Source organism: Temnothorax curvispinosus, unplaced genomic scaffold (genome assembly GCF_003070985.1).
Source record: "Temnothorax curvispinosus isolate PA1 unplaced genomic scaffold, ASM307098v1 QBEX01004771.1, whole genome shotgun sequence".
Taxonomy (NCBI): domain Eukaryota; kingdom Metazoa; phylum Arthropoda; class Insecta; order Hymenoptera; family Formicidae; genus Temnothorax; species Temnothorax curvispinosus.
Genome location: NW_020214551.1, coordinates 308750 through 321839, shown reverse-complemented (window position 1 = coordinate 321839; position 13090 = coordinate 308750). Strand labels below are relative to the sequence as shown.

General features: G+C 41.9%; 2 protein-coding genes across 4 annotated transcripts in view; both read right to left on the bottom strand.

Annotated features, from left to right (window-relative positions):
• The window catches only part of LOC112453957, a 3267-nt gene extending 345 nt beyond the window's left edge, over nt 1-2922 (bottom strand). The window contains exons 1-4 of one of the 3 annotated variants that reach the window (XM_025015018.1): nt 2649-2922; nt 2462-2529; nt 2235-2384; nt 185-2147 (exon numbers count right to left, since the gene is read on the bottom strand). In XM_025015018.1, coding sequence (XP_024870786.1) covers nt 779-2050 — 1272 coding nt within the window. In that variant the 5' untranslated portion in view covers nt 2051-2147; nt 2235-2384; nt 2462-2529; nt 2649-2922 and the 3' untranslated portion in view covers nt 185-778. The remainder of the gene's footprint in view (nt 1-184; nt 2148-2234; nt 2385-2461; nt 2530-2648) is intronic. The other 2 variants (XM_025015019.1, XM_025015020.1) reach the window with 2 other exon arrangements.
• Nucleotides 2923-2996: 74 nt separating this feature from the next.
• Nucleotides 2997-13090, bottom strand: part of LOC112453953 (prolyl 4-hydroxylase subunit alpha-1) — an 85567-nt gene continuing 75473 nt past the window's right edge. The window contains exons 3-10 of the mRNA XM_025015013.1: nt 8779-9101; nt 7914-8084; nt 7609-7781; nt 7058-7324; nt 6666-6890; nt 6515-6580; nt 6270-6435; nt 2997-6186 (exon numbers count right to left, since the gene is read on the bottom strand). Of these exons, the coding sequence (XP_024870781.1) occupies nt 6092-6186; nt 6270-6435; nt 6515-6580; nt 6666-6890; nt 7058-7324; nt 7609-7781; nt 7914-8084; nt 8779-9101 (1486 nt within the window). The 3' untranslated portion in view covers nt 2997-6091. The remainder of the gene's footprint in view (nt 6187-6269; nt 6436-6514; nt 6581-6665; nt 6891-7057; nt 7325-7608; nt 7782-7913; nt 8085-8778; nt 9102-13090) is intronic.

The window sequence follows — 13090 nt, the reverse complement described above, 5'->3', positions numbered from 1 at the left end:
CGCGTTTTTGAGATTTATATTATATTAGGGAACTTGTCGAAATCGTTTACGTAGAATTGTTTGCCCTCCGTTTTGTATAAGCATTCAGGTCCTTGTTGTCAGGATACATTTTTTGTTTCGACACCGTGATGTAATATTAATAATCTCGTTAAAAAATACATGCTTCTCGAAACGATACTCATACGTAAAGAAGGATAGGAAGCCAGGACCACACACTCAATCTCTGCCATTATTTACGATCAAAGACTGTCACAAGAAGCTGTCGGCCTTTCACACATGTGATATCAGAAAATATCGAAACAGAAATAATTATTACCATCATATATAGATGCTTGATACATATTTATTACAAAGATATAAATTTTATTATAAAAATTATCGAAAAGGTTTGTCTTCATTACAAACAGAACTAAAAACTATTGTAATAATATTTGACGTTACCACATCCACTCCTGTTATATTTATAATCCATTTATATGCTGTACTATATAAGATATAAGATAATCAATTCAACAAGTAAATAATGGCTTCTTGGATTATAAATATAAGTATAAGACATTCCGGAATGTCGGATTTCAATCTTTTGCAGTTTATTTCGTGATAACGCGTTGCGATTCGCGGTTATAGTTCATACAGTTATCTCTGTGTCCCTTCCGTTGCATTTTTTAAACGTAAAATTCCATTTAACTCATATTCTTTCATTTCGCAGGCGCAACGTTTTTTTCGGCATGAAACACAGCCTTCAGTTTGTATCGGTAACTTAAATTACGCATATCATTTACGAACAAAGACTTCGGTAAATAACTAAATACTGATTAACGTAGTTTACGTACCCAAAGCCTCTTTGCGGTGTACATTCGGCAAATGGGTTCTTTCCCTTATACAGATAATCTACCTCCTTACCCAGGATTGTGTTTATTTTGTTTATCTGCTCCTGAAAACATTGTAGCACAGTAAACGTTAAGACGAACGGACAATTCTGTTTCGCTAACGCTTGTATGGATGGCGCCGATATATCCTTATTAAAGACAAGATCCTCATAATCCTTATCTTTCTCATCAATAGTCACAGAAAATCCAAAAATCAAGTTCGGTTTTTTGAATGACGAACTGCGCACATATTTCTCGTATGACACATCGTGGTACTCAAAAAACAAATATTTGTTTTCCCCAAGAAAGTCATCAGTGCGTAACGGATCGAATTTATGTTTTAAGCCCGGCCCTATCATTACAATCTTTATTGATATCAGTCTCTTCATTAACATCTGAAAAAATTTCCACTTCCGTACCAAAGCTTTGTCGATGCACGTTGCACCTACAATATGAATGACTAAAAATGTGCCTTTTAAATCATAGTTTAACAATTTCACAGCATAAAACAGCGTCAAGGGACACGTCAGATCTCTTGAGAGTTCGCCCACCCTGACATCGTACAACATCTGCGAGTCAGTCTGAATATTCCAACGAGCCTCTATAAAGTCTCTCATGTTCTGAAATGTACTAGTGCAGGAAGTATCTTCCCGCACGACAGGAATATCCGGAAGTCCGTTTCCCTTTCCTATCTCATTTAAATCTATGTAAAAACGTAGTTGCAGGGGAGCGCAGATGCCCCAGTGGTCAGGGTTGTTTTTGTGAATTTGACAAAAGCTGGCAGCACACTTCTGACAACTCTCCAACGACTCCCGTTCGTGGCAAACTAGACACTCTTTTGGAAAATAGATAATCTCCTTCTCATCCACATGCAGGCGACGTCCCAGCCTGGACGACACTAGCTGCGCGAAGAACATCTTCTTTTTGGCCCATTCCTCTGCAGTTTCACCGCGATAATCCATCCTGTAGTCTCGCGGCATGTCCCGTATGGCTTCGCACAAAGGTTTGTGCTGCTCCCAGTGCTGCTTCTGATGTTCTTTACCACAATAGGAGATCATCCTGCAGTCACCGCACCTCTTTAAAAGGACGCCGTCGCCAAACCGTTTGCAAACGTGACACATCGTCGCGTAGAAAAACTTGGTATAGTCGTTATTAATTCGATTTCTTGCTTTCGATTCCATGACTTCTGCCTATACACAGTCTCGTTATATTAAAGTCTCCTTCAGTGTAAAGGACAAATATAGTGTTTGGAATGCTGTGTGTTCACCCGTGATTTATCTTGCACCCGTAAGATATGAGCGTTAAGCAAAACATGACAAAATTGGTAGAATAATTATCATTTCATGCGATGAATAGAAAGGATACTGTTTTTGCTAGTTTATCAAATAGAGGATTCCGTGTGCACTCCGCGTACATCCACGACCGCTTGCTTCGTGATGCGATAGTACTCAAACACCATGCAAGTTTTTCTAGGCCGTTACCAGCTTAGCTCTGCTATCTGCGTGAGGCTGAAGCCTGTAACAAATAAACGTAGTCGTTAGATAAAATCTCGCGTGCTTTTCGAATCGCAAAATCTGTAAATATGCTCTTACCTTGTAAACATATATGCTGTAACCTGACCTATGTTCCTAATCTGTGATAAACGGGCTTTTGTCGAAACCTATTTTATACAGAATCAGTTATTGAATTTTGTTAATCTTACCACATATATATATATATGAAATTATTGATAACGTTAATAATGTCGTTGGAATACACGCTCCGCGAAACGATACTTACTCACGTAAAGAACGGCAGGAAACTGTTATTCCACCACAGGTGCTAATGCTAACAGCTACTCGACCTCTGTCATTGTTTTGATCGTCGACTGTCGCAAGCATCCGTGAATCTGTCACGCGTCGAAATGCGTGGTTCTCTCTGCCCGTTACCATATAAATAAGATACGCAATACACACGTCAATTCGAATACTGTATATTATTGATCTGCAAATTTACTAAAATTAATAAGATCGTATAAAGCTGATCAACGAAAAAAACAATTTATTATAAATAATTATTGTTGTCACTTATTGTTAGCGAAACCTCTAGCAAAACCATCAGTTATTCTCCAATAATTAACACATGTCATTATTTGTCAAACATTTTATATACATATTATAGAAATAATGAATGTAATGTTTACAGTTTACGCATAAAAAAACGAAATGAAAAATGAGGAATGTGCTTTTTTACAATAGAATTTTTCGGAATTTAAATTTACGAATGTTTATTATGACTGACACTAGAGTCTCCCCATTTTTAACGTACTCGTCAATTGATACACGATTTGAGAACGATGAATTACAAATAACGACACGCGCTTCGTTAGGATTTCAGCAGCGTTTCTGTGATGCATTTCATTTTATTTATTTTCTTCGTTTTTCAACAAAACGATGGTAATCACAATTAGATAGATATCAGTCGCTCATACTTAACGAGGCGATCGGAACTGTCTCGTTCTTGCATTCCTCATCGTCATTAATTTTACTTCATTCTCCGCTCATTCTTTATAATCATTTCATATTAAATGACGTAAGTGACACAATATTGCGCGAGGTGATATATACAAAATTATTGGTAGAAAATTTATTTTGCAGATTTTTTCTAAAAGTATAGCAAGTAACTGCGCGCGGTGTAGTGATCGTCAAAACATAATTTCGTTCAAAGGCTACTTTTTCGATCAAGACTTACTTCCTAACTCAAGTTCAACTCCGACAAAAATGCGTTGGTCCTTAAAACCGAGTTTTTACAGCGATAATTCAAATAATGTATCTAACATGAAGAAATTGGACTTGGAATTATACAGAGCGCAAAAATAGCTAGAAAGTAATATAATTCACAATATGTGCAAAGATTGCGATGTAAAGTCGTAATCTCTATATTATTGTATATATAAATAATTATATAGCATTGATAAAATAATCAGGCTGATTAGCAGTAAATATTAGATCAGGGTAAATATATCCGAATAAATCGATCGTTGCTAAGAGAGCATATCGTTAAAAAAATTAAAAATTAGAAAATTAAGAAAAGTGACATATACCATATAAGCTGTTTTAACGTAAACATAAATTCTGAAGCGCCATATGATTCTAGAGATGAGTATAGTAAATGTGATCCTAACACGAGTTATAATATAGGGCTACCGTCATGGAATTTTCAGCAAACTTAAACGATAGATAGATTTTATCGAAATACGGTATGATTTTTAAGTGACATATACGCGCGGTAGTTGTGCTGGATCGATTGATATAGACAATTTTCGCGCACGTTCGTCGTTGGAATCTCGATTGGAAGTAATATTTCGTATATTCACGTTAGTGCTAGCTGGTGCTAAATATTAACAATCGATTTGGGATACTCGGACCCACAAACTTGAACCGTCTATAATACCGTAGAGCAGCGGTTCCCAAATTTTCTACACGAATAAAACACATACATATAAACGTTGTAATGTTTAGTAACGCAGCACAAATCACAGTGCTGTGGCACAAATGTTAATTTTTAAAATAAGTAGTAAAAATTAAGTAATCTGAGCTACATTATTCCATTATTTTTAAAAAGAAAACTTAAATCCAACAATTACGTAATTTTCCAGAATCATTTCTTAATTAGACTCGTTCTTTCGTTAATTTTTGCGCTGTATGTGAAAAACATACAAGTATGCCTCTTCCTGTCTTTATCATGATATATTTCGTTATAATAATCCCAATCTTTCTTTTATTATTATTAAAATAAAATCAACTATAATTTGAGCACCGCTACAATAGGATGATCTTGAATACGACGTGCGAAAGGTTATCCTCGCACCATATATACTTATACTACATCGCCGTTAAGAAGTGCAGCGTCGTCATCGGACAGCGTTGTCCACCTTTATACAAACGATTCGTATACAGCCTGATCGGAAGGATCGGATGATACAGGATCGGCGTGCCATCCGCTATTTACAGCCGATGAAAGCAATCCGTCGCTACAGGAGATTCTCGGTCTTGGAGCATCTCAGCGGAAGTACCTCGTTATAGCTCTATAACGTCGGGGTTGAGATACGGCTTCGTGAATCACGTTAACGATCACGCTCGAATTACAATTAATCTACGGGCTAATGATTACATCGCGCTCTTCGCTTCTCTACATCGCACTATACTATAAACTACGATAAGGGGAGACTGGCCAGAACGTGCGCAATTTATTATTGCTTTGGCTATGATGCATAGTGTAATATCTTATTAGCGTATCGGTAATCTTTCGTATAAACAATTAACGTTACGCGTTAGCGAACGGCGGAGCGATACCTCGTTCTCACCGCGGATAGTCCGTTTAAACGGCGAAACTCCGCATGCAACAAACCGATCCGGTTGTATGCGGTTTTTCTGTTTTTCTCTCCTCCCCTCTTTCGTTTATTTCGTTCAAGTGAGAGTTGCTGAGATCTTTCTTTCATTTTTCCGCTTTACACTTACGTCCGTTTATTTCGTCTCACGCATTTAATTCCAAATAACTATTCTACGTTACATTCGCCGTAGACGTAAACTGCAAAACGACGAACTGCAGGCAATGCTGAATCGGACTACAAATAGAACGCATGCAGATCCGTGCCGTAAACAGTAACTTTGTTGCATCGCAATTGCCGCAATTCGCGCACAGCGGCAATCTCTGCTTTACAGGATTTTCGTTTCAAAGGAAAAAGCGTACGGGAAACAATGCAGTCGATTAATCTCGCTCGGATAGTCTCTGTTGCTTCGTACCGGTTTTCGCCTGCAGCCGGATATCTCGAAGATTAAGGAAACATTAATCGCACGCGCGCGCGCTTACGTTGTCGTAATGCGAGGGATCGTGTTCCACAGTAAACCAACAAGAAAGATCATCATACAGAACTGCAGCACGAATGTTAAATTATGCGAATTGTGTGCGCCAGTGACGTTCTTTCTCGTAAACGCGAGCAGCGTTCTCGCAGCTTGTTTATCTACGCTAAATTGCACTGTCGCTTTTTGCACGCGGGCCGAAATGTCCTTACTCGTTCTTAAACGACAATTCGTACCGCGAGCTTCCTTACGGAGTCGTCGTTTCGAGATTAAAATGTCTCTTTATTCAGAGCAGGAATTTTCAAGTATTTCGTAGTACTTCTTTTATCTTATTTATCGCGTCCCTTCTATTTCTTCTGTCACAGTCGAGGAACGCTCTCTTCAGTGCCTAACGTCCACCTCATCCGTCGCCTGATTTTCCAATGTGCAAGGTCTATGAAATTCTTGACCTCTTTCGTGCAACCATTTGTTTGCCACTGAAAAAATAAATTGTAATATAATATTTGCGTAATAAAATATTAAACTTTAGAAGCAAGGAACGCTTCAACAATTAACATACCCCACTTTGATCCTGTAAGTACCGGGCAAGCCGCGTGTCTGGTTTTAAAATCTCCCTCACCGTTAGGCTTCAAATTATGCCAAAATGCCGCACTACCCTTCTTCGGCCAAAGCGATATGTTGATGGCGGTGAATACGGTACCGCCTCCTTGCTCGACATCACTCATCTGTAGACAACAGAGACAATTGTAACATCATCATTCCGAGCTGTCAGCGCGCAACAAACCGTACAAAATTAGAGCTTACGTAGTATAGAACCGTTGCGATTCTGTTGCCAGTCCCGAGGCTTTTGAACGCATTCGTTTCTTCTTTCTGTAAAATGAAATGAATTAACGTCACGCGGCAAATAGTTGCGCGCAGAAGAGAACTCCCCGATTGCTCCTTATGGTCAATTTACCCTTGCAAAGTCGAAATGTGGCTCGTAGTGACCGCCAATGCCGTAATTGACAACCTGAAGTTCCTCGGCCGTCTCCACGGACAGACTCGTCATGTGCTCGACGCGTTTACTCACTGCCGCTACGTGCTTATGCTCGTGTTCCTGGAGCCACGCGCTCTTGCTGATTCTGTAATTCGCTATCTCTAAGGCACCAGTCTTGTAATTCTGCACCGTAGCGCGCTTAAACTGCAACACGTAATTGCCATTAACTCCAGGAATTCCTGCAATTTCACGGCGCGCGGAAACGCGTGGCGTACACTGTGCACCGTATACACGGCGCGGGCGACGTCTCAGAAAAGCCGCGCCGCGTTTGTTTCAACGGGCAATAATTTCCGATAAACGCGACTATTTACCCTAGGTTGAGCCATCCGCTTGATCGTCTCGATTTCCTCGTCGTAGATCACGTTGTGATAAACAACTATCCTCGGATCCAGATACGCCTCCTCCTCCTTAAATGGCGCGATCTTCAGGAAGGGAATTCCACGGTCGACGTAACGGCATTTGAGATTCTTCTCTACTTCCGACGGAATAGATACTTCGCCGCGACAAAGCATCTCGTACCTCTCTCTCTCCGTCATTTCCTCCCACGTTTTCACCCTTTCCTCGGCGACAGTGAAGTTCTGCAAGCGCGATAACGAACTTTATAGACGCTCGCGGAAAACTCAAATTGTTCTCCAGGATTTCGCATCGTTGAAAATAATGGCCGACAAAAAGTTCTCCATTATTTGACGGTATCTTTCGCGCTGATAACGAGATAAATAGATAAATGCTATAGCAAATTAATTTGTTATAGCAAATCCAATAATTTTTCAAAATGTAGGTTTCCGTGACTTTTATTTAAATTGCATTTCCGCAACAGCCTCTTAATGAAACTGATTACGATCGCGACTGATTTCGGCTTTACCTGTTCAGGTATCGCTGTATCATCCTTTCCATCCTCCCCCCGCTTCTTTTTCGACTGACTCGCCTTGCTTTGGATTTCCTTTTGGTAATACGCACGGTTTCCCAACGCTCTCTCGTGTGTCGGCACCAATTCGAGCAGCTCGTTCGTCATGCTCAAAGCACGGGCGACGTTACCTGACCGGAGATAAAAACGGAATAACATTTTTGAAACATATGCTACCAGAAGAGAAGAGCAGACTTTCTTTCCTTGGAAATTTTCTCGTGCTCTTCGCGTGTACGACATGCATAATATAATTTACTTGGAACCTTGCATGTACGTTGAAAACGCCAAGTATTCCAGGATATCGGGCTTGGAGGTGGTGGTGGTGGCGTTCTGCTCCTCTTGCAGACGGTCCATAGCTTCCTGCATCCACAGCACCGTGTGATAGTAGTCGCGATTGTGATAAGATTGTCGGCCCAGTTCGAAGCAGTCGCTCGCTGAAACGTGGAATTATCGCACGTGACGGAAGTGAAAAATAAAATAGAAAGGTAAGATATAGACGCGTATATATCCGGTATTTCATTGAACATTCTTTTTTCACGAGGCAATCTGAATCGCGTTCTATGGAATTTCTTTTTATTCGGCTTGCAGTAAAAAGCACGCGATAGCGCGGGCATGGCATACTTATAGCGGAAAGTTAGTTCGTTAATTAATTTTCCTCTTGCGAACCACAAAGCGCACTCTTCGTCTCTCTCTCTCTCTCTCTCTCTCTCTCTCTCTCTCTCTGCACCGCGAAATTCCTCGGTTTCTGCCTTATACATGATCTTTTTCATTCAAATAATTTGAAAAACGAGCGGCACATTGTACAATTTATTCTTATGCGAATGACTTTTTGTGCAGCGAACCTATACTCTCCTCACGTCAGATTTGACGTTACATATTAGGGAAAACGCAGCCTTTCGCAACAGTTTCGTGAACGTTCATAGAAATTTTAATTAAATTTTCGAGAGAAAAAGGAACCGGGCGGAGAGGAACATCTTCGTGTTACACACTAATTAAATAATTTCTTCGATACAGATTGAGATTTACTTTTGATTAAAAGGATCGTTTGACGTGTAAGCAGGATTCCGGGATACCTATATAACATAAATTGAGCCATACAGTTTATACGAAGAGAGATGTTATACGTACCGGTCAATCCGGTACTGTATTGCACGCCATTCAGGACACCCCTCGCAACTTGCGCGGTTTCGAGCTTGTACGTGTCTTGCAGCCTCATCAAAGCGACTGCGGCTCCATTCAGGTCCTCGTCGGTCGGGAATTTTAGATCGCTCCTGGAATTTGTGATGTTTGCGACGAAAGACTTGCCGACATCCTCGGTTATCAGCTCCTCGACCTTTTTCCAGTCGGTGGTTAGCCGTTTCACTAGCAGATAAGCATTTATAGGGTTCGATAGATACTGTTGGATGTTTCTGGATGCCTCCTCGTGCTCCCTCGCGTAGCCCTCCACGTTTCTGAAAGGAAAAATTTTCCGATCAGCTGGAAAAGGGTTACGGGAAAAAAAACTAAACAGTAAACCAATCCTTTCGCCGTTCACTTCGTTTAAATTCAATTTAGAAAACAGCTCGCTACTCGACGGAAACGCAGTAAAACATGTAAAATTGTTAATCTGACTACCTGCTGTCGTTCATAGCTGCGGAGATTAAATTTAGATTCAGTCGAATAGATCTCGCGCGTGAGATCTAATGGCACGGTGTAATTTATTAGGCAGTGTTTGAAAGCTTCCTTCCTAGATTATTCAACCGATCTCTCCTTGTACAATTCGCGTAATATTAGTGTTACGACGTGCAAATTTCAAGTAAATCAGTCTCTAAACAGAGTGGAATCCACGGACAGAAATTCTGTGGTATGCCCTCGCATTCGCAGCGGGCTTTGTCGCATGCTCTGTGATGACTTGGATTAATTCCGTGCTTATTTCGTCTGATCTTTCTCGTTCCCCAATTTCGTCTTAGATATGAATTTAAAGGCTTTTGATGCATCTCGACGTTTTTATCAGGTTAAAGTAAAAAATTTAATTTAAAACTGATTAAAAAATCCGCAGATGACATTTTATACGCAATCGATTGGACGGAACAAAAATATAGGATCGACACAACGGAGATGAGACGATGAAATCGATTTACGCTTGAGACAAAAAGCTTAAGATTTATTCCATCGCTGAATCGGTCAGATAAAAAAAATCATCATTCCGTTCTCTAATTAATATAGTACGATATCCGCACGATCATTAAGTAATTCGAAATTGCGCGAATAAAAGGAGAAAAAGAGAGAGAGAGAGAGGGGGAAGGGGAAGAGAGGCGACAATAACTTTTCTTATCAGCGGGAAGAGGGAGTGAGGTGGAACATTTCAACATTCCGTTCCGTCTCCAATTGCAATCGGGGGGTGATTCTATCACGATATCAACCCCGCGGCGAACGACAGGGACGTTTCCGACACCTGGCAACGCCATTGTCCTCGACGATGTCGCCCAACGACGCGACGCGGCGGGACGTCCTCTTGAGAGGAGGAGAAAGAGACGACTTATCTCGCGTCGCGAATCTCTGAAATAGACGTTCCTGTCGATTCGTCCTCGCGTTTAATGTATAGCCGAGACGCGGAAGACTTTTTCGAGCTAAAAACTCAACTAGGGGGTCTCTGTCTAACCGAGACATCTCTAGCGTCGAAGAAGAAGTCGTGACAGAAATGCATCACCGCAGAAAAAGACATAAGTCAAGCCTCTCACGAACAAGTTGGGGAAACTAATGATTCTCTCTCTCTCTCTCTCTCTCTCTCTCTCTCTCTCTCTCTCTCTCTTTCTTTTCCCTTATAGAGATATATCAAATTGAAAGAGACATATTCAGACTGCATCCTTTGTAATAATTCTCTCTAAACGTATTCTCTTTGTAAATTAACGAGTGAGAATAAGTATATATATCATCCGTGGAATAACATGTGCTGCTCCGTGGAGGAATTTAACTCATAATCGGTAGATTCTAAGTTCGATCCCGACTCTCACCCCATCCACAATTTCCTTCGTGAGAATTATCTCGACGTGGAGGGGTTCAGCTATCAAGGGATTAAGATTCTCACTCGCGTGCAATTATGTTTCGTCGACGAGAAACCGCGTCGTGGGATGATTGTCACAGATGATTCGAGTCTGGCCCTTCTTTCCGAGATATAGCCCTATTTCCCTTCTAATTCTTTCGTAATACTCGTAATTCTGCTGAACAGCAAAATTCGGTGTAAATTCGAACGATCACTTATTCAATCCACACGACAGGTCGATCGTTAGCGGAGATGTCTGAACGATAGGAGTCACATAAATTACGAGACTAAACGTGACAGGTGCGCGTGACTTGGAACGCGCTTCTCTTTTTCTCTCTATTTTTATGTCATCTCCGCGACGTACGCCTCACACACGACATTCGCAGCTGCCGCGAATTGCGCGATCGGGCAGTATTCGCTTCGCGTCCGAGCACCAATTGGTTTGGTACTCGTTTATGGTCCGAATAACGGGATAAATCCGGGCCGTCAACATCCGAATACGTTGCGTCGGTGCCGCGCCGCGCCGCGCTGATGGATCTTAATCCGCTCCATCCCCCGGGGCGGAGTGCACGTGCACACCCGTGCATTATTTATCATCGCTTAAGTGCATCGCGGTGAATCGGCGCGACAAATATAATTAATGAGTACGTACGAGTACACGGAACGTACCAACATACTGTCGAAAGTGCAACGTTCTCTCTCGAGGACCGCAATAATTTTTCATTAAGACTCCGTTCCCTCTCGGCGCTAATTGAATTTAAACGAAACGGACTCCGCAATATATCTTGCGCTTTGATAAACTGTCGAGACAACGTAAACGATCTTTCGATTTAATTATTTAATTGCATCAGAAAGCTGCGCGGTATATACCGAGGAAGAGAAAAATACATAATTTTTCTCTACTATGTATCGAATGTGGACGATTGCTACGCGTGGGCGTAGCCTTCCCTCCCCTCCCCATGGAACTAAACGGGTTATCCTGGCAATTTATCTCACAAAGGTACGTCACCCAATCCCCCTTCCCCCCTGGATGTCATGATTCGGGAGAAATGCCTGTTACAGAGAGAACGCTTACGGCTAAATGACACGTCTCGATATACGGCTTTATTAAAAACGGAGCATCGTGCGAAAGACAGGCACAGTCTCTCTTTCTCTCTCTTCCTTTTTTTTATTCTCTTTCTCTCCCGCTTTTCCTCTCCCTCTCGATAACGATATAGTTCTTTGTATCGCAGCGACGCAGCGACGCAGCGCCGAGCCAATAACGAAAGCCGTCTCGTTAGCGCGATTTTTCACCCCGTAAACCCCGTTCCTCCTGGGTTGTCGGTTGTCGTGTCAGCGCATTCTCGCAGGCAGCGCGGCCGCGCGTCGCCGACGACAGATTTTAATTAACGATACGCGGCCTACGCCGGTCCACGGCACGCCTCGAAAAGGATGATCGGTCCCGGTTTTCCGCCTCTGTCGTGGTTTTCGCTCTCATCCCTCATCTCCCTTCACCGCGGCTGACGTCGCGCCCGTATCCCATCACACAGGCGATATCCCATACAGGCGGTCGAGACTTGACAAACCTCTGCTTCTTTGATCTTGACGAGAGCTTATTTTAACGGGACTGCACTACTGCAGTCGAGGTTTCCTTGACCATGCTTGACCACCATGCGCGCGAGGTGCTAATTTCTCCGAGTTCACCAACGAGTTAAAACGCGGGGCGGAAGGAGCGCAAGACAAAGGGAGCTGCTAAGTGAGAGCTTGAATAAAAGAAAGACAAAAAATTCACTCCGCTCCGAAAACTTCCGAGCTTTACGTCGTTCTCGGCGTTTCGCGTGGAAAAGACAACCATGCAAGTCGGACTGTGTCCGTCATAAAAAAATTGTAGCGTAATCATTACGAGGTACGAATATCCAGTTTAAATTCACAAAAGGACGTGCCCGTGTACTCCACGGGAAGGCTCTCTCTCTCTCTCTCTCTCTCTCTCTCTCTCTGTCTCTTCCTGAAGGTACTTTAATCTCTTCTATCTCATTTTTTATCAACATTGAGCGCGCTTTATGCCGTATTTGCTGTTGCCTCTGGTCAACTTTCATGATACTCCCGAGGGTGTTTTTCTCCATTCGCGTCAGCCGCGCAAATGGAATAGCTCGGTGCGTCGCGCGTCAGGTGCGTATAGTGTACACTGCAGAATGCGATCCGCGAGACAGTGGCGGATCTCGCGGCATGTTTCGGAGCCGGGGTTTTGTACACGAGTGGCAAAACTACGAGTCGTTAAAACGAAAACGCTCGTAAAAAAGACTATATAAATTATATACATATATAAATGTATACAATAATAATGATGACAATAAAAATGATAATATATAGTGATAATGAAATAAACACAATAAAATATAAATATATATACATATAAGAAATACGTAATGTAAAAATTAA